This window comes from Carlito syrichta, unplaced genomic scaffold (assembly GCF_000164805.1).
Source record: "Carlito syrichta isolate Samal-C Ts95f unplaced genomic scaffold, Tarsius_syrichta-2.0.1 Scaffold303652, whole genome shotgun sequence".
Lineage (NCBI taxonomy): Eukaryota > Metazoa > Chordata > Mammalia > Primates > Tarsiidae > Carlito > Carlito syrichta.
This window is the reverse complement of record NW_007247748.1, coordinates 195,801-221,192: the sequence shown is the minus strand read 5'-3', so window position 1 is coordinate 221,192 and position 25,392 is coordinate 195,801. Positions and strand designations below refer to the sequence as shown.

Sequence of the window (25,392 nt, the reverse complement as noted above, 5' to 3'; positions counted from 1 at the left end):
ATCATCCCAATATACACTCTGTACTGTTAAATAATGCCTCCCAATCCCCCCTCCCTCCATCACCCAATCTTTTGTCCACAGATTTGACTGCTCTGGTTACCTCATGTAAGTGGAATCAATCATACAGTATTTGTCCTTTTGTGGTGGGCTTACTTTACTAAGCAGAATGTTTTGAAGTTCTGTTCATGTTGTAGCATATATCATATTCATTCCTTTTAATGGCTGAGTAGTAGTCCATTTTGAGTGTATATACCACATTTTGTTTATCCATTCATTTGTAGATGGAACTTTGAGTTGATTCTACTTCGTAACCATTGTGAATAATACTGCTGTAAGCTCTGTTGTACAGATTAGTGTTTTGGGACCCTGCTTTAATTTCTTTTGTATATATACCTAGGGGTAGAATTGTTGGCTCATATGGTGATTCTGTGTTTAACTTATTCAGAAACTGTCAAACTGTTGTCCATAGCAGCTGCGTCATTTTACGTTCCCACCAGCAATGTACAAGGGTTCTGATTTTTCCCTGTCTTTGTCAACACTTATTTTCACGGATTAGTGGATGTGAAGTAGTATCACGTTGTGTTCTGATTTGTATTCCTCTAATGATTAGTGATGCTGAGCATCTTTTTGTGTGCTTTTTGGCCAATTTTGTGTCTTCCTTAGGGAAATATTTGTTCAAGTCCTTTTCTCTATTTTTTAGTTGGAGTCTCACTCTGTTGCCCGGGCTGCAGTGCAGTGGCACACTCAAGGCCACCCCAGCATCGATCTGCTAGGCTCTGGCGATCCTTTCGCCTCAGCCTTCCAAGTAACTGGAACTATAGGCATGTGCTACCATGCCTGGCTACTTTTTTTGATTTATTGTAGATACAAGATCTCGCCAAGTTGCCCGGAGTGGTCTTGAACCCATGGACTCAGGAAATCCATTCATCTCGACCTCCCAAAGTGCTGAGATGACAGGCTGAGCCACTGAGTCTGGCCCTTTTTCTCTTTTTAAAATTGAGTTTTTTGTTGTTGAGTTGTAGGAGTTCTTTATATATTCTGGATATGAGTATTTCTTATCCAAAATGCTTGGGACCCAGAAGTATCTTGTAATTTTTTGGATTTTGGAACATTTGCATTGTATCCTTACTGGTTAAGCTTCTGAATTCAAAAGTTTGGAATCCAAAATGCTTTAGTGTACATTTCCTTTGAGCATGATGTCAATGTTCAAAAAGTTTTGGATTTTGGAACATTTCAGATTTTGGATTTTGAGGTGTGAGATGCTCAGTCTGTATATTTTCTCCTATTCTGTGGGTGACCTTTTCACTCTTGATAGTGCGCCCTTTGATGCACAAAATTAAAAAATTTTGAAGTTCAGTTACCTATCTTTTTTCCTGTGCTTTTGGTGTCATATTCAAGAAATCATTGCCAAATCCAATGTCTTGAAAACTTTGCACAATATTTTCTTCTAAAAGAGTTTTAGTTTTAGCTCTTATTTGTGGGTCTTTGATCCATTTTGAGTCAGTTTTTATATCTGGTGTAAGGTTGTTACCTTACAAATTCATTCTTCTGCATGTGGCTGTAACCAGTTTTCTCAGCACCATTTATTGGAAAGACTGTTCTTTCCCCTTTTGCATGGTCCTGACACCTTTATTGAAAATCAGTTGACTCCATGTGGAGGATTTATTTCTGGGCTATCTTATGTTCCCTTGGTCTATATATCTCCTTATGCCAATAGCATAGTTTTAATTACAGTAGCTTTGTAGCTTGAATTGCTATAGAGAGAGACGTTGGTATGATTGGCTTTGTTCTAGGGTCTCTCTAAGGCAAACAACTGCTTAAGGGGAGGGGAGAAGGGGCGTTTATAGAATTTGAAGGGAATTTTTTGACATTAAATCTGAGGTGTGACTGGGAGTGGTGGCTCACGCCTGTAATCCCAGCACTTGGGGAGGTCAAGATGGCAGGATCACTTGAGCCCAGGAGTTTGAGACCAGACTAGGCAACATAGGAAGACCTCATCTCCACTAGAGGTTGGGTTTAGGAATGGTGACATCTAAAGAATTTTTCTTCTGACTAAAATACTTGTTTGTATTTAGTTAAATCAACAGTCATTAATACGTTTATTTTCTCAGCATTTGTGTGGGTATTTGTGTGGTGGCTGTAGAAAAGTGTTTGCCAAGCTGTTATCTTTGAAGTTTTAATATTGAGTATTTTCTAAGTATTTTGGTAACCACAGATAGTAAATTTTTGTAACCACAGATAGTAAACCATTAATTTCTAAATACATTTTCAGTCAAGCATCATCCTATATAGGTGCCAGGAAATAACGTTTCTCTCTCTCTCTCTCTCTCTCTCTCTCTCTCTCTCTCTTCCCGCCATCTTTAAGCAAATAACTTTTCAATGGAATTGGAATTCTGTAATTATCACAATGTCCTCCTCATACCATTCTCTTGGCTTTATTCAGTGCCTTCACTTAAAAGTGGATAGTACCTAGGCATGCTGGCTCAAACTTGTAACCCAGCTACTTGGAGACTGAAGTGGGAAGATCATTTGAGGCTTGGATAACATAGTGAGACATTGTCTCAAATATATATACATATATTAGAGCTTAGTGGTGCATGACTGTAGCCTTGGGAGGCTGAGGTGGGAAGATTGCTTGAGCCCAGGAGTTCAAGGCTTCAGTGGCTATTATCATGCCTTTCCATTCTGGCCTGGGTGACAGAGTAAGACCCTTCCTCTAAAACAAAGAAGAAGGGCACGCTGGCTCAAGCCTGTAATCCCAGCACTTTGAGAGGCTGAGGCGAGAGGATGCCTGAGTCTAGGGGTTCGAGACCAACCTGGGCAACTTGGTGAGACTTTGTCTTTCCAATAAAATCAAAAGATTAGCCGAGTGTGGTGGTGTGTGCCTGTAGTTCAGCTACTTGGAAGATTGAGGCGGAAGGATTGCCTGAGACCAGCAGGCTGAGGCTGCGGTGGCCTTGAGCATGCCACTGCACTCCAGCCTGGGCGACAGAGTGAGACTCCAACTCAAACAAAACAAAATAAAACAAAAACAAAGAAGTGGATGGTGGTGGTCTGGGAAGGATTAACCAAAAAGGGTTGAGAGAGGAAATTGCATACCTTCCATTTACTGTTAAAACATCTTAATTCATTACTACTTGCAGCATGCTTTGCATATCAAAACTACTTACATGAAAATTCTGGCTGAACCTGGTGGCTTATGCCTGTAAACCCAGCATTTTGAGAGGCTGAGGGGAGAGGTTGCTTGAGCCCAGAAGTTTGAGACCATCTGGGCAAACATAGTGAAACTTCGTCTCTACAGGAAAAAAAAAATTAGCCAAGCATGGTGGTGCACGCCTGTAGTGCCAGTTACTCAGGAGACTAAGGTGGGAGGATTGACTGAGCCTAGGAATTTGAGGCTGTGGTGAGCATGCCACAGCACTCTGCCCTGGGTGACAGTGAAACTCTAGCTCAAAAAAAAAAATTGTGGCCGGGCCTGGTGGCTCAGCCTGTAATCCCGCGCCTTTGGGAGGCTGAGGTGAGTGGGTTGCCTGAGCCCGCGGGTTCGAGACCCGCCTGGGCAGCGAGACCTCATCTCTACAATCAATCAAAAAAAAAAAAAACAGCCGGGCGTGGTGGCGCATGCCTGTAATTCCGGCTACTTGGAAGGCTGAGGTGGAAGGATCGCCGGAGACCAGCAGGTTGAGCCGGGAGCGGCCACTGCACTCCAGTCTGGACGACAGAGTGACACTCCAACTCCAAAAAAAAAATTGTAACATTTTTTTTGTGTGTGTGACCAGTCTACTTAAGAGCGATTAAGTTAAGCTTTCTAAGTCTGACTTCCTTTTGCCTTAATTAATGTAGCTCACTAATTTGTTGGTGATTGTCAGCTATATATGTGGTGTGTTGAGCATATTGAGATGCTTTTTCCACTGCTTTATAGGAAATTGAGGCCCAGACAGGATTTAAATAACTTATTTGAGGTTATGTACCTAATAAATGGCAGAGGAGTTTCTGTGTGATTCCAGAGCCTATATTCTTTCTACTACCCTGCTTTCTTTTTGTATATAATTTAAAATTTTAACTTTTTTTTTAAAGGTTAAAAGGACAACTCTAGTGGATAGCAGAACATCTGTTACCGATGTGAAATTTGCTCCCAAGCATATGGGTCTTATGTTAGCAACCTGTTCAGCAGATGGTATAGTAAGAATATACGAGGCACCAGATGTTATGAATCTCAGCCAGTGGTCCCTGCAGCATGAGATCTCATGCAAGCTAAGCTGTAGTTGTATTTCTTGGAACCCTTCAAGGTAAGCTTGCAAATGAAACTTGCTAATATAATCTTAGCAAAATAAAAGTTTTAAGCTGAGGGGGGGACCCAAAAAACATGGAATTTATTTATAAAAAATTGTGTATTCTTACATGTTTAAATTCAGTCACTTTCAGAGTACTCTCTGATGCAGTACACCTATTGAGATGCTTTTTCCACTGCTCGAAACAGTTTTTGAACTTGTCAATTTGATGCCTTATAGTACTTTTGCCAGTTTCTTCTTTCACATCGGCAAAATGTTCCCTTTGAGGACTTTTCTCATCTGTGAAACAAAAAAATGTCCATTCAGGGTGAGCTCTGGTGAATAAGGAAGGTGGGGCATGGGGCTTATGCTGTTTTTGAGTGTGGGCAGTTGCATTGTCATGGTGGAAGAACCAGTCACCTGTTTGCCACAACTCAGGATGTTTCTTCTGCAGATTGTGATGCAACCTTCACAGAACTTCCAGATAAAAATTTTGGTTGTTTGATCTAGTGGAACAAATTCTGAGTATACTACAAGGGCCCACCCTTCAAAGGATAATTCCAGTTTTTTTGGGGTCCCTCGTATTTTCTCAAAAATGCTTTTCCTTAATAAAAGATATATTATGTAGAGTATAAATATTCTCTTTTTCACACAGACATGTCTCTTTATCCCATTTCTACTTCACAGAGTAAGCCAACTATTGTAAATATTTTGGTATGAACCTTCTAGGCATTTTCTTTTTTAAAAAGTTTTCAAGCAAAGTTTATTTAGAAAGTAAATTAGAAAGAGAGAGAGAGAGAGATTCATCTCCCCAAGATGGAGGAGGGGGCCAAAGCTAAGAAAACATGATGACCATAGCTCAGAACCACGTGGAAACACCACAGAGTTTAGCAAAGCAATGGCCACCTTCTAGGCATTTTCTATGCAAATAAATATATAATGTATTCATAAACACAGATATATGCAAATGCACCCAGATAGTTATTAAACCAAGTAGATGCAAAGCACACGGACATGTGAATGTAACCCATACATTTTCTTCCTTACAGTTTGCTTTTTTTCACTTACAAATACACTGTAGGCATTTTTACATTTGTTATTATATCCAGCCCTTCTACCTCATTTCTTTTTAATTGCTATAAGAGTGTGACTGAATGAATGTACCATAGTTGCTGTTTTTTTTTTTTTTTTTTTTTTTTTTGAGTTGGAGTCTCACTCTGTCGCCCAGACTGGAGTGCAGTGGCCGCTCCCGGTCACAGCAGCCTCGACCCGCTGGGCTCCAGCGATCCTTCCGCCTCAGCCTTCCAAGTAGCTGGAACTACAGGCGCATGGCACCATGCCCAGCTAATTTTTTGATTTATTGTAGAGAAAGGGTCTCACCAAGTTGCCCAGACTGTTCTCAAACCCCTGGGCTCAAGACAGTCCTTTTGTCTCTGCTCCCAAAGTGTAAATAATAGAAGTTCAGTAGACAGACCATCATATATCTGTCTCCCAGCTATAGGAAGCCAAAGTTACTTATGTTTCATCTATGTATACTTTCCTCATTCCCTTTGCCTCAGAAAAACCTCAAATCTGGATTATTTTGAAACAAACTCAGACATATATTATTAGTTCTTGATCTTTTTTGCTTGATCTTGCTTGGCACCTAGTAGTACCCTTCAGAATGAATGTTCTTGTCTCAACTTGGGTATTATCTTATGATTCTGGATAATTTCTTTTTCTTCTATTGCATCTGTTCTTTCTGGAACTCATATTTGATTATTCCTGGGCTTACTCTCCATTGAAGATTTACTGTTCTGTCTCCTAGATCTCCAGCTTGTTCTCTAGGTATACATTCTATCCCAACGTTGAATTTTAGGTGAATAAGAATCATTTTTAATTGTGAGTACTTTTTTCTCTGATTGCTTATTCTTTATATCAGTCAGTTTTTGTTACATGGATGCAATATGTCCCTGAGATTCCTAATTCAAATTTGCACTTGTTCCCCTAATTATGGTTATTTTTCATTGTTTGTAGTAGCCATGTTCTGTAAAATTGCCACAAAACACTGAATTAGCTAATACTGAGTTGTTTCTAGGAAACACAGGGTTAGGTTTCCACAAGCTTCTGACTACAACATCTTCATCAACTGATTAATACATATCTTTTCTGTTTCTTTTGAAAAACAACTTAATTCATATACATTGTTGATTCATTAACATTGATCTCACAGTCAGCAGCACTATTACTCAGGCCTGAACAGAGGACTTTTTTTTTTTTTGGTCAGAATCTCACTCTCACCCAGGCTGGAGTGCAGTGGCATGACTGCTGTCCACAGCAGATTCAAACTCCTGGGCTCAGGCGATCCTTCTGCCTCAATCTCCTGAGTAGCTAGGACTACAGGCATGCATTTCCATTCCTGGCTAATTTTTCTGTTTTTTGTAGAGCTGGAGTCTTACTTTGTTGCCCAGGCTGGTCTCAAACTCCTGGGCTCAAGCAGTCCTCCCGCCTTGGCTTCCCAAAGTACTGGATCTACAGGCGTGAGCCACTGTGCCTGGCTTGGAACAAAGCTTTTTGAATGCATGTGTCTTCTCCATAAGGCACATCACAGCCTTACTGTGCTTAGGAATTCTAGATAACACTGCAGCACCACACACGGGGGGCCACTCTAAACTGTGAAATCACCAAAAACATGAGAATGTGAAAAACATGGCACTAATTACACTGTGAAAAGGACACTTGTTTGTGGTATAGAAGAACTGAAAGAAGAAGGCAGAGAGGCATTTTGTTCATCTCAGCTGGGAACCTGCAGTTTTTTTTGTTTTGCAGAGCTGCCCTGTACCTTTTGATGAATGACCATAAAAGCCTGAGAATATTAGATTTTGTGGTTACAAAGAGACTTTAGGCCAGTTTACAAATACAGAATTTCTAAATAATGAGGGCTGGCTATATGTGTTTTCTCAAAGATCAGTTTTTCTTTGTATGTGCCTTGGTCTTTATCTTTTATGCCCTGTGTTTTTCTTATGTGTCTGCTAATCTTTGATTAGAGTTATGAACAAGGGCTCTGTGTCTAAGAGAGAAAACTGGTATTTGTTTTTCTTTTGTTAAGTGCTCTGTTGTCTTAACAACTTACTCTCTTAACTAGGTAGCGTGGGTTGGCAGGAGGCTTCCTTGGAGGGTGTGTGAACAAAGAGCAAGCTGGCAGGCTGGGATAACCCCAGATTGCCCAAGTAAGGAGGATTTTGCTTTGAGAATGGAGTACTTTAACATCTTTAGTTCCTCCTTGGCTCTCCCTGCCAGTGTTGGATTGTTACTTTATTTCAAGTTCTAATCATCTTACTAAGACCATTTCTATTTGCTTAATTGGAGTTTGGAGCTTCTGGAATTTTCTACTTTCTCTTTTTGTATTTTCTCTCTAGTCCAATCTCCTACTTCCTAGGATTTCTGATGGCATACTTTTAAAATTACTGGCACTGTTACATTATTATTCATTATTTCAGTGGGACATTAAGAATAGAGAAGGAGATGTAGGTGATCTGTCTGTACTGTTCAGTCAGAAGGCTGGATGGATTTTCTCACTGTTCAGTTGTGAATCATGTTTAGAAAGTGGTTTAAATGTGAACATCTTATTTCTGGTTGTACAAATGAGGTAATTCTCAATTCAGGTTGTTATCTTGCCATTTCATAATTTGATTCAAAAAATATGTTTAAAATCTTAAGTTTTTAGTAATTTTAGAATATATTACTATAAACATAGTTTTGGTTCTCATTCAAATTATTAAAGTTGCAAAATCAAAATGTATTCGTAGAACATTGAAAAAGAAAGTTTGTGAGACTTAGAAAATACTGTGGAATTTACATCTATTTGATTATAAGTAACTTGTAAGTAACTTGTAATTTGATTTTAAGTAACTTATAAGAAACTTGTAATTTGATTTTGTTACTGTGGCATTTTGCAGATTACCTGGTAATGTTCTTAATTAGATGATTTGATCCACTTTCCTGAAACTTTAGTAACAAAGAACTAAAACTTTTTTCCCCATTTACCATGTCTTGTTTTTAGCTTTAGTTTTAGCTTTAAGTAGTTGAAAATATTGATGTTAAAAGTTAAGCAAGGATGACAGGTTCTTAGAGAGAATACTTAATTCTAGAGGGAGGCAAAGGAAATAGTAATTAACCTGACAAATGAAAAGGGTCATTTAACATAGAACTTGCTTCAGTAAAACCATTCTTTTAGTGTCTTTTGCCTTTTCAAAATGAGGTTGACCACAAATGACTCTACGATGAATGACTGGTGGGGACCATGACTTCCTGAGGGGTGGTCTTTTCTACTTTTCCTTCTTCCATCTGTGTTTCTTCTTTCGTGTAAAGCATTTAAAACTTTTTTGTCATGAAGTTAGTCACAATAGGGTTACTTTTCATTTTGTAGTTAATGACCAAATCTTTCAGAAGGAAAAATTGCTGAGACCACTCAAGTATAATTTTTTCATATTGAGTGCTTAAAACCTTTTCTTAAAGGGCAAAGAGCTCCTTTCTATCTGAGCCATAAGAAAATGTGATTAAAAACAATCCAGAAGGATGATATCCTCAGTTCCTGTGTATAACATTCTCAAGCATAAAACTTGGCAGTATGGCCACATAAGATGTATGGCAGAGACGTAGATGGTACGGTAAGGACAGACTGACTGTAGGTTGTCTGTCTGCTTGACTCCACTTTTTAAATTCTCTGAATTAAATGTCTATTAATTTATCATTATGTAAAATGTTTTGTCTCCTCGTTTCTAGCTCTCGTGCTCATTCCCCCATGATAGCTGTTGGAAGTGATGACAGTAGTCCTAATGCGATGGCCAAGGTTCAGATTTTTGAATATAATGAAAACACCAGGTCAGTACTGCTTTGGTTTTAATTATTGTTCAGAATTACATTTAATTTTTAAAATGCTGTTTCTTTAAATGCATCATTCATTACATATTTGTTGATATGCCAAATTCTGGGCTTGGCTCTGATAATGTAGGGTTGAATGATAAAGAGGAGATGGTGATTGATCTCTCAGTATTTACCATCTTGCAGGAAAATCAGAAAATATTTTTTTTAATTTCTGAATTTTAATTTTTTTTATTTTTAATTGGGGTCTTACTCTGTCACCCAGGCTGGAGTGCAGTGTCACGATCATGGCTCACCACAGTCTCAACCTCCTGGGCTATCTTTCTGCTGCAGCCTCCCATGTAGCTGGGACTATAGGCACACATCACTATGGTTGGCTATTTCTTGATAATTTTTTTTTGTAGATACAAGGTCTCACTATGTTGCCTAGCCTGGTCTTGAACTTCTGGGCTCAAGCAGTCCTCCTGCCTCTGCCTTCAAAAATGTTGGGAGCCACCATACTCGACCCGAAAAGGGTTAGTAGAAAAGGGTGATGAAATTTACAAACTGAGAGAAGTAGGGTGTTAAAGAGCTTATACTTATCTAGTTTGGAAGCCAGGAAGGTTCACCTAGAAGAAGACATATAGGATGAGTAGAAGTTTAAGACAGCAGAAGCTCTCCTAGTGGAGAAAACTGCATGTGTTGAGGTCTATGAATAAGAGAGGCAATATGTTTATACTGTGTTGGGATTACTAGTGAGTAAGGGAGTGTTGTAGGAAATAGGCAAGACTCATCTGCAAGATCTTGTGTCCAGCATTTTATTTTATCTTTTGGGTAACATGAATGGAGAATAATGGGATCAGATGGTAGTTTAACTCTTCCCTAGGTGTGGAAAGTGTTTAAGAGGGGACCAGGGATAGATTCAGGGCGGGGATGCTGTCTGAGACAGTTCAGATGGGAAATTATAGCAGCTTTGGAATTGAGTAGTGGCAGTGGGAGAGAAGTGAACAATTTGAGGGTTTTTTTTTTTGAGTCTCAACCTCCTGGGCTCGGGCCATCTTTCCACCTCAGCCTCCCGAGTAACTGGAACTACAGACATGTGCCACCATGCCCAGATAATTTAAAAAAATTTTTTTTGTAGAGATGGGGTTTCGCTATGTTGTCCAGATCTCGAACTCCTGGGCTCAAGCAGTCCTTCTGCATTGGACTCCCAAAGTGCTGGGATTATAGGCATGAGCCACCATGCCCGGAGAGATTAATTTTAGAAGTGATATCAATAGGATCTGGTGATTGATTGAAATGTGGGAGCTGAGAGAGAAGTGGGGAAGGTGTCAAGGTGGTTTCCAAGGCTCTGGCTTAATAATTCAATGGATAGTGTGTGATTTCTTGAGGTAAGGAATTCTGAAAACAGGATGGATTGAAGTAGAGTGTGGCAGCATGTGAAGATAAATTAATTTTCATCACGTTGAAATACAGGGATCTACAAAATCTTGGCGAATCACAAGCACTGTGTGAGTGGTATAGCACTCAGTGCTATACTGAAAAGAGCACCTATTAGGTGACTAGGTGGACTTTATCGGTGTTAGGTAAAATTCTAGGGTTTAATAGTCAGACACTGGGCTGGACAAGAGGCAGAAAAGAGGAACTAGTGTTATTCTCATTGCAGTTTTGAATGTTACCACCTAGGTTGCTAAGGGGTTCTTATACCTTCTTCCCTTTTAGAATCTCTATTTCTTCAGATAATTTCTGTCTGTAACAGTACCATCCAATAGAACTCGCTTCAATGATGGGAAATAGTCTATATCTGTGCCATCTACTGCAGTGGCCATTAACTGCATACAGCTATTGAAACTTGAAATATGGTGCATGTGGCTAGTCACTAGTGTACTGGCCAGCACAGTTCTGGAATGTAAAAACTTTCTAGATTGCTGAGTTTTTTTTAATAGCCTTTTAAGCTAATAGAGCTAGGAACCATATTAACAGCATATTTTGTAGAGGCTTCATGAAGCATTAGTGTTGTTAAAGAAATTTTCAGCTTTAGCTGAGCAGAATGACTATGTAGGCATAAATCCAAAACTTAAAAGGTAGACCATTTCTGAAACATACAGAATGAAAAAATACTTCATAAATAAGAATTGATTAAAAGGGTAAAGAACTTGGAGTTCATTCTTAAAGAAAATACAGGCAACTAGAAAAAAAAACCTGAATACTTAAAATAATCCAGTGTTAAAAATAATCTGAGATTGTATATGAGTCCCTTAGCTAGCAGAATAAATCTAGATTGGGGGTAGAATCCTCTGTAACAAGGAGCCTGTGGGTGGAGCAGTTCTGGGGTTAGTTAAGAAGTGACTCAGTTGCTCACTGCTGACATCAAGGACCTACCTGAATAGTTGCCATTTTTTTGCTGTCATCCTTAGTATGCTGGTGACAGCTTCCTCTTATCACAAGATGGCTACAGCATTGCAGGTTTCATATGCAGATACAAAAAAGAGTATTCTAGGATAAAAAAAAACTTTTCTGGAAGTATCCTAGCAGGCTTCTCATCTGGCCAGGTCCTGCTGGGCAGAATTAGGTTATCCAACTATGCTTTAGCTGTAGGGGAGTCAGATAACAAGAGTCTAGCATTTTTAGCATCTAAAATGAGGTGGACACCAGGGGCAGTGACTGACACCTGTAATCCCAGCACTTAGATAGGCAGATGTGAGAGAATTGCCTGAGCCCAGGTGTCTGAGGCCAGCCTGGGCAACTTGGCTAGACCTCATCTCTAGAATAAATAAAAAAATTAGCCAGGCATGGTGGCATGTACCTGTGGTTCCGGCTACTTGGAAGACTGAGGTGGAAGGATCACCTGGGCCCAGCAGGTCAAGGCTGTGGTAGTCATGAGTATGCCACTGCACTCCAGCCTGGGTGGCAGAGTGAGATTTGGATTTAAAAAAAAAAACAGGGGGATGTTACGGGGTGGGTAACAATGTTGGTATGTGTGTGGAGTTCACTTAAGAAATAAACCTTTTGAGTTCAGCATTTTTTGGATTTCCGGTGCTGGTTGTTTTAGGTAAGCATTGTTTGAAGGTTCTTATTTAGATTGAACATGCTTACATGGAGGATGTGTGATACTGGACTAAGTAGCATTTGGCTATTAAATACCTGTTTATCTTTTTGCAGCTAATATTGCTGTTTAGTAAAGAGAAAACATTTGCCAAATTAAACCCAATATTGTATATGTTTATTTTTACTTGTTAGTGAAAGTATTAAAACAGGTCTAGCGTTAATACTGATAATACAATTGCTATGCATTTATTATATAGGTTATCGGACACTTTTCTATGTATTATGAAATTCAAACCCTAATGTCCACCTTATGAGACGAGTAGGCAGCTTTTTTATTAACACTATTTTGCATATGAGGAAACTGAGACCAACAGAGTAAAATGACTAGTGTAAGGTTAAATGTAGGAGTCAAGGTTAGAAAGTTATTCCTTTTTTGTTCATTCCTTTTTTTTAACTCTCACAGAGGCTCTTACTCAGTTCCTTCAGATAGGAAAAACTTTAGGTAACACTTATTAAAACAAATAAGTTGTCTCAGGTAAGGGGAAAAAAATCTCATTTTTTTGACATTTCAAAAGCAGCAGGGGCTATACTGAGAGCTAAAGACACAGTCCTGTATGTAAGGAGCTCACAGTGTCTAGGATATGAATCAGGACAGTGAGCTGCTGCATGATAGTAGCATGTACCAGGCACAGTAGAGCAGGAAAGTCACTTCTGCCTGGCAGGGCTCAGGCGTTGGGCGGGAGTTGACGTTTGAGCTGCTGTCTTGGAAGACGGAGGTGTGCTGCAGGCAGAGAGGAAGCAGAGCAAAGATGTGGAGCGAATTCAGCCTGGTCAGGCAGTAGACTGAGAGGGTAGGGCAGAGGAGAGACAGGCCAGCAGGCCAGGTAGATTTGGGAGAGTGCTGCTTGCCAAGTTGGGTCTCTGTCCTGTCAGCATTTGGGCTTTTGAAGGGTCCAATAAAGCTACAAGGTTGTATTTACTTAGGACGATGACTTTGGCAGCTGTGTGGAAGTGAGACTGGAAGCAGGACTCAGGGAATTAATACATAGCCCACTGTGGTAGAGAATGAGGACACACGCACTAAGATGGTGGGATGAGGCGGAGGGGATGAAGGAGACTTGCCTAGGAGGTGGAATTGCTGTGACTGGGGCACTGTTGTATATCAAGTGAGTCTTGGTTTCTGACTTGGCAGGTGGTAGAGCCATTCATGGAGAAGGAGACTGCATGGAGAGGAGTGAATGCAGAGGGGATGAGAGACACTTGGCTTTATTTGTACTTGCCTTGGGGCGGCTGTGGTGCATCCAGGTGACAATGTCTAAAGGGCAGATGAATGTAATAGCTGAGATTGGTATCTCTGGCTGCACCATAATATTATCACAAACGCACACATTTCTTATCTTGGTGTCTATGGGTCAGGAGTCAGGTCGGACTGGGGAAGGCTTCACTTTGGAGCTCTCTTGGTTGTTGGCAGTACTTGTGTTTCTGCCACATGACCCTTTCTCTAGTGCAGTTCACAGCATGCCAGCTACTTCATCAGGGCCTCTAAAGGAGACAGTCTTCTCTTAAGGCAGGCATCACAAGCTTGTGTGTTGTAATTACACCTTTGGTGTATCCCCTTCCCTGGGTAATAAATGAGCCATGGATTCACACCCCACAAGGGTGTGTACACTGGAGGTAAAAGTCATGGGGGCACTTAGAATCTGTCTGTCACCGTGCTGGTGTTACTCCCACTTTGCAGAGAACTTCTTGCTGAAGTTCACGTACAGCCTGGAAATACATGATTACTGCAGCATGTGTGCTCTTAACCACCTCTCTCCTCTTTCTGGCCTTTGGCAGAAGGGACTAGACTGCAGGTGATAGATTTAGGAATTACTGGTTTATAGGTAGTGAAACCATGGGTATAGAAACTTCAGCGTCCTTGTGAATCATCTGGGGATCTTGTTAAAATGCATATTTCAGTTTGGTAGCCCTTGGGTGGGGGCTGAGATGTTCTACATGTTCTAGAAGCGCACCACACAGTAGAAGCAAGGATACGGATGAGCTTTCTTAGGTTGATTTTACAGGGTGAGAAGAGGGTCTCAAGGAGAGAACTTTGAGGCATACTAGCTTGGTAGATAGGAGGTAAAAAGAAGATAAAGTACTGTATAGAGTGTGGAAACACTAGTATTTTAGAGGAAGGTGGTGTAAAGGGGGATGGGGAAATCTCACAACCCTCTCTCCTACACACAGAGTTAGTACTTCAGTTAGATCCAGGATATTTAGTCTAAAATATAGAAGAATCTAGTAGAAAACTGATCTGTTGTCTCCTTCATTATCCTCTTATTCTTTTGCTTACAGATATAGACATAGAGTTGTAAGGATAATATAAACTTTGACTTTTTCCTTTTTTTTTTAACCACTTTAAAAACTCAGTTGTTGTTACCAGCTTTACTTTTGTCGGGGAGGGGTCTCATTCTGTTGCCCAGGCTACATAGGGACATGATCATGGCTCATTGCAGCTCCGCCTCAGTTCCTGAGTAACCAGTAACTACAGGCACATACCATCATGCCTGGCTCATTTTTTGATTATTATTTTTTTTTATAGAGACAGGGTCTCACTATGTTACCTAGGCTGGTGTTGAACTCCTGGGCTTAAGTGATACTCTGGCCTTTGCCTCCCAAAGTGCTGGGATTCAAGGCATGAGCCACTGTGCCTGCCTGGCCTCAGCTTTACTTTTTTATTTATACTCAAATACTTAGAAAACTTGTTAACTTTTTTCTTTAAATGAATATTAATGGCTGATAAATCAAGACCTTACACTTTTTTTTTTTTTTTGAGTCTCAGTCTGGAAAGCAGTAGCACGCTCACGGCCACTGCAGCCTTGACCTGCTGGACTCAGGCAGTCATTCTGCCTTAGCCGTCCAAAGCAACACACCACCATGCTCAGCTAGTTTTGTTTTTTTTTAATTTATTGTAGAGATGAGGTCTCGCCAGGTTGCCCAGGCTGGTCTTGAACCCTGGGTTCAGGCAGTTCTCTCACCTCAGCCTCCCAAAGTGCTGGGATTGCAGGTGTGAGCCACTGTGCCTGGTGAAAACCGTATTCTGATTATACTTTTATTAAACATTATCAAATGAGGAAACCTTGGAAGTTATATTAGTTTCCTAGGGCTGCCATAACAAATTATCCCAAACTAGGTGGCTTAACATAACAGAAATGTATTTACTCACATTTTGGAACCCAGAAATCTGAAATTGGTGTTTTGTTAGGACTGTGCTTCCCCTGAAATCCTTCCTTGCCTTTTCAGCTTTTGCTGGCTCTAGGAGTTACTTGGCTTGTTACTTATCACTCCAGTCTCTGACTCTGCTCCGTGGCCTTCTTTGTGTCTTGCTTCTTTTTTGTCTGAGTGTACTGGACATTGACTTTTGGACCCACCCTAAATCCAAAATGATGTCATCTTGAGATCCTTAATTATATTTGCATAGTCCCTTTTTCTGAATGAGATCACATTCACAGGTTCTGGAACATACTATTTTGGGGGCCGCTATTCAGCCCACTACAGAGTTCAGCCCACTACAGAGGTAAGCTCTGCTTGATTATGAGCAATATAAAAAAATAACACAGGTACAGTGATGTGTGGATTTTTGAAAATTATGTCTTTTACACTTTTAACATAAATTGTTTGATTATTCATTAGGAAATATGCAAAAGCTGAAACTCTCATGACAGTCACTGATCCTGTACATGATATTGCGTTTGCTCCAAACCTGGGAAGATCGTTTCATATTCTAGCGATAGCAACCAAAGATGTGAGAATTTTTACACTAAAGCCTGTGAGGTGAGTGAATTGCCTCCTGATTATCTTTATTTGTAGAGGAGAGAGTAGAGGTAACTATGATGTGAATTCTTTACTGAAAATTTTATGTATAACTATATGCTTTTTCAGGACAGGGAATAAATAGAGGAGATATATTCTCTAAGGTGTACTTTGTTTAAGCTAATAACAACAATGAATTGGATTTCTGAATATAACTGGTACTAAGTATTTATTTATTTATTTTTGAGTTAGAGTCTCATTCTGTTGCCCAGACTGGAGTACAGTGGCCACTCCTGGCCACTGCAGCTTTGACCTGCTGGGCTCCGGCAATCCTTCTGCCTCAGCCTTCCAAGCAGCTGGAATTACAGGCGCATGCTACTACACCCGGCTGATTTTTTTTTTTTTTATTTATTGTAGAGATGTCTCGCCAAGTTGCCCAGGCGGGTCTTGAATACACGGGCTCAGGCAATCCACTCACCTCAGCCTCCCAAAGCGCGGGATTACGGGCTGAACCACTGAGCCCGGCTGGTACTCTAAGTATTTAAAGAATGAGAAGTGGTGGCAGTACTTAGGGAAAACTAAATTACCACAAGCGTTTTTATGAATCGCCTATTTAGCTTTAATTTTGACTTGGAGCTTTGGTTCTTTTTCTTTCCTTTTTCCTTTCAGTCCTTTTGTTTCTATCTGCTAACTTCCCTTGATTATTATCTGTTTTAGTTTTCAACCTTGTTTGGGGGAATAAAATTATCTCGCTTCTTTCTTCCATTAAACAGTCACTGAATGGTATCTGTGTGCTGAGATCACTTCAGGTTATGGGGAGTCAAAACACCGCTGACCCAGCTCAAGGGCCAAGGGGCAGGGGGAATATGGATTTGCACATTATTATAAAATAATGTGGTATGTGAGGCCATTTGTATTTTTTATTTAGAAGAGTATATATATATTTAAAGTTTGCTCAGAATTCCTCAGAAATTTCTTTTTTGATTAACAGAAAAGAACTAACTTCTTCTGGTGGACCCACAAAATTTGAAATCCATATAGTGGCTCAGTTTGATAATCATAATTCTCAGGTCTGGCGCGTCAGTTGGAATATAACAGGAACGGTGCTAGCATCTTCAGGAGATGATGGCTGTGTAAGATTGTGGAAAGGTAAGATTTCAGTGAAGGAATAATTGTTGCTTTATATTCCTACTTAAAAATGTAAACTCTGAAATATTTTGAAAAAAATTATCTTTTACAGCTACTTTAAAATTAGTCTTAAAATGTTATTTTGAACATTAATTTACCTAGTTCATAGCAGTTAATTACTAAACTGAACTGTTTTTTAGTTTTTATGTATAACAGAGCAACTGAAGTAATTATAACACAATATGCTGCATATGTAATAAAAAGATACTGTTTGCCATATATATACCTCATGTGCCTGTTGTACAAACTCAGAATAGGACTGTATAGTCACTTTTGTTTTTTATTAACTGCTTTAGACAGTCCTTAATAGGAGAGAATCCAGTATGACTTCCCCACTTTTTCTCTACAACTCCCCAAATTTCAAGAACCTTGAGGCCCTGATTGTAAATTTCTTACAAGGGCCACACTGAGAGATAACTCGGTCTGGTCAGTTGACACTGACAGTTCTCTGTAGCTCAGTTCTGCCTTTTTCCATGGATGTTGATCCATGATGTGGTTTTTTTTGCAGTGATGTCTGTGATTTTTGCACTACATCCTATAGTGTACCATACTCAGCATCCAAAATTATAGCTGTTTTAGTTCTTTTACCTTGAGCAGTTCTGTTTCCCAAAGTGCCGTTTGGCTAAGCTTGAGGACCTCCATGTTCATGGGATTTGTTCCTTTTGTCTGCCTCAGGACCACCCAGCTGTGCACGCTAGCAGGCTCCCTAATTTGGGTTTCCTGGGCTCACTGTCTTCCTTGGCTAATTTTGCAGTCAAAGAATTAGGCCATTTTGGGTAAGCCAGCCAAACTCCAAAGGTTTTGTTACCTACATTCATCTCAGAAGATATTAGGTGTCCACATAACTCACACTTGCATCACCAAGAATACAACTCTATTACCTTATATATATATATGTAAGTGAAATTCATTATAATGAATACAAAGATTTTCTTCTGATATTAACTTCATAATGTGATGATATGGTAGCAGGGAGAATTGTCTCTGCTAATATTTATCTTGTAAGGAAGGGAAATGGGTGGTGAAAGCTTTGTATTTTTTAAGTTAGTTAATTCTTTGGAAACTTTAAGAAAATTGGTAGACTGGACGCAGTGGCTCAAGCCTGGTGAGGGGATTCCCTGAGCCTGGGGTTCGAGACCACCCTGGGCAACTTGGCGAGACCTCATCTCTACGCTAAATCAAAAAATTAGCCGGGCGTGGTAGCAAGTGCCTGTAGTTCCCACTACTTGAAAGACTGAGGCAGAAGGGTCACTGGAGCCCAGCAGGTCGATGCTGGGATGGCTGTGAGCGTGCCAGTGTACTCTAGCCTGGGTGACAGAGTGAGATTCCAATTCAAAAAAAAAAAAAAAAAATTTTAATTGAAATAATGTCTTTCATTTAAAAATGTCTTTAATGTTTATCTTGAAAAAAATGTAGCCAGTAGCTTCTTGTTTCTTTAATTGTAGTTTAAGGACATGGATACAGATTTTGTGCCCTCGTGCATAAGGGTATTAATCACGCTAATGTATTATTTGACTATTTTCCTTTCAGCTAATTATATGGACAATTGGAAGTGTACTGGTATTTTGAAAGGTAACGGGAGCCCAGTCAATGGGAGTTCTCAGCAGGGAAATGCAAATCCTTCCCTAGGTTCAAATATTCCAAATCTTCAAAATTCATTAAATGGATCCTCTGCTGGCAGGTAGGCTGTTTTGTGGGAAAACTAGAAATTATCTTCCTTTTCAGTCATTCTGGTAGCCATTATTTCATGAATTATAAGGTGGAGTGAAGAAATTCACATGTGATTATGACATTAGAATTTAAAAATTAACTTTGTTAGCTCTGTATTTGGTCTCCATCATAATATTTACAGGTAGGTAATGAGGCCATTAAACTCAATTATATTCTGAAATTTAGTGGTCCGTCAGTAGAAATGTTTATAGTTTTAAGATTCTACTTTGATTCTACATCAGTGAGAGGGTGAGGAAATATGGTTTGATAGTGAGGGTTTTAGTCCTAGATGAACATTGCTACATTTTAGTGCTTGTAGTGTGGCCTAAAGGTCATACTGAAATTTCAAATAAAGTACATTAAGGCTTTGTAAAATAGAGTACGTTAAATGATTTGGCTTTTGTGTTGAAAACTTTGATGGAGATTATAAGTGGAAATGATAAAATATCTTGATTTTTAGAATATTTAGCATATGTTATATTCTTGTGTCTCATAATAAATAGCATTTGATATGATCTAAAGTGTCATGCTTTTGTTTTCATATCCAAATTCCAAATATGTGAGTTTGTAAGATAAAATTATTTTAATATGCTTTTGTGAACAATTTGGGATAGAATTCAGGAAATTTCAAAACACAGCCTTAATGAACTATCCTGTGATTATCCTGTTGTCATTCTAGCTAAAACAAGTTGCATTTAAAATTTTTCCCCTACTTTTATATTGCTATATTTTTATAAAGTTTTCTATTTGATTTTGAGGTTTTAAGTATTTGCAACAAAACAACTTCAGGTTACCGTAAAGATAACGGATTATAAAGATGATTTCATGAAGCAAAGAATACTAGAGTTATTTTTTTTAATGTCTGGTTTTTGGTCACTGCCTGTGCTACATATTTTCTTTCATAAATAGCTTTGATGTTTGATCTGTTTTCTTACTGTGCCAATAACCATCTGTGTTAGATCTGTGATGCATTTTCCCTTCTCCATTTGTATTATGTCCTTTAACAGAAAGCACAGCTGAGTACAAGCTAACTGGAGTAACTTTGCTGTTTTGCTGCTTGTTGCATGCACACAGGAATGGAAAGCGAGCTCCTTTTCCCCTTCCCCAGCGCCGTTTGACCTCTCCCAAGATACACCAGCAGCCTGCTTACTACTAAATGCAGTCCAAAAGGCCTTTAAAAATAGTGTATATCATTTTTTTGTACTAGTCAGTTTATTGACACTATTTGAAACTTTTGAAATATAAATGGAGAGGCTTTCTGTTGAGACGTTGTCAACAAAACAATTTTTTAAAATGTTCCTGAAACTAACTTTGGGTTTAAAAATTAAAAGGATTGTTACCATCCTTGTATAAGTAGTTGGGAGGAGGGAAAATATCAATTTATTCCATTTGGAGAATATAGACATATTTCTTCTGTTTCCTAAAAAAGCTTAAAATGATGAATTTTTATAATTTTAATTTGAAGATTTAATAAATATTTTTCATAAAGATTGTTTTGAGTGCTAATTTGTTTACTTTTTGTAGAATTGCTTTATACGTGAAATTCAATACAACTCTTGTCATTTTTTGGGTAATATTTTAGAAATATTAGTAAAGGAGTGAACTAGTAAAGTAGTAATAGTAAAATGAAAGTAACTTGACTGTACAGTTTGTAGCCAAGTTGAGCATTTAGTATTGCTTCATTTGTAATTTGCTAGTAAAATGGAAACTTATTTATAAGTTTTTAATTCATTTTCACTAAAGAAATACATGCATCTAATACGCTTTTGTTATTCTGTGGCTTAGTTTCCTTCAAATCAAAATTTGGACACATAAGTAGTTAAATTTTTAGTGAAATTGTACCTGTAAATTTACTTCATCATTTAGTGTCTCAGGATTTTTCTAAATTACCTGTTTCAGTTCATATCCGGTTAAGCTCTGACCTTGATAACAAAGCTATAAATAAATCTTTTAGTTTGCTAAAATGTACAAATAATATGGGTAAGTTATAAAATGGTAGAATAGCAGTAGGGTATAGTAATTCTTTGACTCCTTTTACTTACCAAAATTCTATAGCTATTCTAAATAAGCTATTCTTATTTTTTGCAGGAAAATAAGTATGCTAAGTGAGTGTATTTCTTCACAAGTATATTGCACTAGCCAGCCATACTATGTGAAAGCGTATTTGAATTGTTCTCAGTATCATGTATACACTAAAAAAAAATGTGTTTGCTGCTGCTACAAATGAAGCATTGCTCAAAATAAAAAGTTTACTAGATTTGTAAATTTACAGAATAGCATCAAATATGTCTCTGAGAGATTAGAAAATGTTTTAAATTTATAAAATTAGTGTTTTTCTTTGTAACATTCATACTGATAATTTTTTTTGACATTTTAAGTTTAATAGATTGTATTTCTTTCTTTCAAGTTTTTATACTTGCTTAAGCAATCTTGATTTGAGTAAGGGTCTTGATTTGTGCTATTATGTTCTGTTAGTTTTGGCATGAATATACTAAAGCTCTTTTTTTCCTAGCATGTGTTTTCTCCTCTTTGGTTCTCTTTGTATTTACTACTTTTCTCTTTTTCTTCTGTTTTTTTTTTCCTTTTTTTTTTTTTCTATTGTTTTTGTTTTGTTTTGGTGTTTTGTTCCTGTCTTCATTGTTTCAGGTATTTCTTTCCCCCTCTGGATTCCCCACAGGCTGGATCAAGATGGTCCAGTTATGCCCAGCTCCTTCCTCCTCCTCCTCCTCCTCCTCTGGTAGAGCACTCTTGCGATGCTGACACTGCCAGCCTCCAGTATCCTCACCCTCGCAGACGATATCTCTCTCGGCCTCTTAATCCCTTACCTGAGAATGAAGGGGTTTAAAACACTGATTTAACATTTAAAGGCCTTATTCAAATGCTTGTAAATGCTTTCGTTTCTGGCTGCGTTTTGTTTTCATTTTCTTTCAGATTTTTCTAATTTAGGGTCTGTCTTGCATGTATTACAACCAGAACACAGTGTTTGGAACCTAAACCTGTTTGTGTGTCTTCATCAAAGGAACATTTGCTTCACTGGTTGATGACCTTTGATGAAATGAAATATGTACAAGTAATGTGAATTGTGAAAGTTACATATAGTAGCTGATTTCAAAGTGCCTGTTTTGTAAATTTTGTTTTTAACTATTATCATAGTCTTAAGTTTTTTATGCTTTGTCATACTGGCTAATGTGAAAGCATATCATTATGAAGTTCAGTCTGCCTTCAAGACGTATTAAGAAATGTTTTTAATTTTACAGGCTAATGTTGGAACTGTCTAGTATGTAAAATAAATCATTCCTGTGTATAAAGCAGCAAAACATAATATGGATTTTTGGTCTTTTTTCTTTTTAAATGGAAATTGCGTTTGACTACTTGGAATTACTGTTTAAAGCTTTTGTAATTATTATCCAAGTAGTTTATTTAATAAAATATATTTTAAAAGATATGTATCTTTTGCCTTATAAACATAGAATGTATTTTATTTAAGCTAACTGTTAAGGCTTACTCTACTTTCACTTTCTTGCAGTTACAACCCAAATAAACACTAGGGGATGAGAAAACATTTATTTTAAAGATACAAAGTCAGTATGTAGACTAGCACCTAGAACTGACAGATGTTGATTTTCAGTCTAAATAGTCATTAGATTATTTTCTAAAATATTTTAATATTGGAAATTGAATATATGTGACAATAATTGTGGTAAATGGCTAAAAACTGTGCCTAATAATATTCTTTTTGGTTCAGTTTTGTCAGGGATGGTCAAGGAACCTCCATCGGGGCTAGAGAGAGACAGATGTACTTTTTAACAGTAGTTCATATGTGTCTTATTAGGTAATCACATAGGTGACAAAATTGTTATAAGTATATATATTCTAACTTTTGAAGATACCTTTCCTTGAAGAGTGTAATACCCCCAGAGCTTCTTAATATGCATCGAGTTAAGAGCTAATATATATTCTGTTTACTTTAATGTAAGAGACATCTGAGTTTCATTGTCCAATTGGTAAAATACTTTGTAAAGTTAGCATTCTAGTATAAAAAAATTCTTTTCATGTAATTCTCAAAGGTTTTCCTTTTGTTAAAGGACTTGCTTTAGACTTATAGACTTATTATGTAGGACCAAACAAGACGTCTAACTTAAGGCTGAATCTGGCTCAGAATTGAGAATCCAGGTCTTTGAGGTTTCAATCATTATAGAGGCATCTGGGTTTAGGATGGGATAATGAATTGAGATCATTCTCCAAATTAATGACTACTGAGCATCTACTATGTACAAGATACTATGATAAACACTGGGGAATGTGAAAAATAGAAACATACAAACACATACTAGTGGGGAAGCAATTTTCAGAATTTACGTAAGATAATGTCTTCAGCTTTGTAATAGTAGCAGAAATTGTATAGTAGGCATAAGAGAGAGTAACTTATTTGAGCTGGCAGAATTTGAAAGGGATGCCTGCTTTCAACAGGTGGAGGTAAAAGGGCAGGTGTGTTCATGAGCAGGATATAAGGCCTGATGAAAGATTAGGTACCTTTAGGGAACTAGTGGGAGATTAATCTGGAATCACTGCGAGTGGCTTTGGGTATTAGTGGCTGAGATGTACTATTTATTTGTGTGTGTGTGTGTATGTATGTATGTATGTATGTCAGGCATTCTCTTGCCTAGGCTGGAGTGCAGTGGCATAATCATGGCTTACCTCAGCCTCCACCTGCTGGGCTTAGGCTATCCTTCCATGAGATGTATCCCTTTAAGCAGTTGGTAAATGGGAGTTATGGGAGATATGTGACTTTGAAAAATGGGATAGGTGTCACTTCTGGAAATTTCCCTGGGAAGTACCCCGGTCATGTGGCCTCTACAGGCTCTACTTAATGTCTAAGGAGATTTGGAAATCACAGTGGGAGTTCTGGTCAGTTGGCAAGTAAAGTAGATACTGAGGCTGAATACTGTCATGGGCCAGTGCTTTTCTAGCACCTTAAAGGAGTTGCTTTAAATCTTCACCACAGGCCTCTGAGGCAAGCGCTCTAATCATCCCCGTTTTATAGATGAGGAGGTGTGGTTAAAGTTACTTGTTCAAGGCCACACAGCTAGGAAGAGGGAGGCAGCATCAGGATTCGGATCTAAGTAGCCCGGCATCAGAGTCCAGGCTCTCCTGCCTGCAGACACCTTGGGTTGTAGATCAGTCACTAGAGTCATACAGGTGTTGTCGGAGAACTTGTGTGACTTGAGGATATTTATGGAGAAAGGACGCTGAGTGAATGACAGTCTGGACACATTCAAGCAGCTTACCTACAGTGTATGGCCACCGTATAGAGGGGTGAAGACACTTTGAAAAAGAAGAGTGGCTCATTACATTCAAATACATCCTTTCTACTTGAGCTAAGTATTTGACTTAACTATTCAGGATTCAGAAGATGCTGAGTTTTTCTCCACGTATGTGTGTTCATTCTGTGTGGGCAAAGGTAGAAAAAGGGTAGTTACACTTTGCAAATACCAAGTCTGGAGGGTTTCAAGGAGCTGTCAAGAGAAATTGCGGGGCCGTCACTGAGTCTGACAGTTATGAGGCCGTTCCTGATAAGTGTTAGTGTTCAGGACCCAGCCACTGTGACACGAAATGAGTAAGAATAAGGTGTAAAAAGTGGAGGCAAGCAAGGGAAGGAGAATGTTCACTGGGCGACACAGCAGGATCAAGGAAGGTGCCCGCACGGCGTGTGTGTGTATGCTGCCACCTTCTTCCAGACAGAGAGAAAGGAACCAGGGGAGAGGGTGTCCAGGAATGATAGCCGAGTGGTGTTCTGGACGAAGCAGACGGAAAAGTGATCAGATCAGCCTTCCCTATGAAACTAAACTCGGAAATGGGGACTGTTAAATTCAACTTTCCCTCTCTTCTCCCCTCCGAAGTGCAAGTAATTTGAAGGAACGAGGTTAAGGCGTTAGCTTTGGAAAAGGACCTCTTTTTCCTCCGAGGCTATATGGAGTAAGCTGTTGGACGACCGTGGCCTCGGTGAAGTGACAGTTAAGGACTGGTGCTGCGCAGGCGGCAGCGAAGGGATTTGCGACCCAGGGGGATGGAGAAGTTCAGGAAGCTAGCTAGGGGAGAAGGCTGGCCCCTCTCCCCTTTTCCGACCGAGACTGACCCAGAGACGATCAGATACAGCGAACTGTCACACAACGTGGGTCCCAAGGAATCACTGGCAGCGAAACCCGACACCATTCAGCGTCCCCCGAATGGCGAAGGGAGAGGTCGGGGTGTACTCGCGTGAGGACACACACGTCTCGGGTGACTTGTTCGCAGGGAATATAAGGTGGCCGGCGGTGCTCCGGGGCCCCAAGCTGAACGCGGCAAGCATCAATTCGAGTTCGCCGAGACTTCCGCGGCAGCGCCGTCAGTTCGCGGAACGGAAGGCCTGGCATGGCCTCCCGCCGGCGTCGAGCCGGCCCGCCCGGCGGCGGCTTCCTTCTTTCAAATCCGGGGACACGCCGTGCTCTCCAATCACCGGGCTCCGGCCCGCCCCTTCTCTCCGAGCCACCCAATCCGG

General features: G+C 39.3%; 1 protein-coding gene across 2 annotated transcripts in view; it reads left to right on the top strand.

Annotated features, from left to right (window-relative positions):
* The window catches only part of SEH1L (SEH1 like nucleoporin), a 31,089-nt gene extending 8,913 nt beyond the window's left edge, over nt 1–22,176 (top strand). Inside the window, exons 4-9 of one of the 2 annotated variants that reach the window (XM_008058926.2) lie at nt 4,078–4,289; nt 9,036–9,134; nt 15,837–15,977; nt 16,948–17,105; nt 18,675–18,825; nt 19,862–22,176. In XM_008058926.2, coding sequence (XP_008057117.1) covers nt 4,078–4,289; nt 9,036–9,134; nt 15,837–15,977; nt 16,948–17,105; nt 18,675–18,825; nt 19,862–19,874 — 774 coding nt within the window. In that variant the 3' untranslated portion in view covers nt 19,875–22,176. The remainder of the gene's footprint in view (nt 1–4,077; nt 4,290–9,035; nt 9,135–15,836; nt 15,978–16,947; nt 17,106–18,674; nt 18,826–19,861) is intronic. The other variant, XM_008058925.2, reaches the window with a different exon arrangement.
* Nucleotides 22,177–25,392: the final 3,216 nt, after the last annotated feature.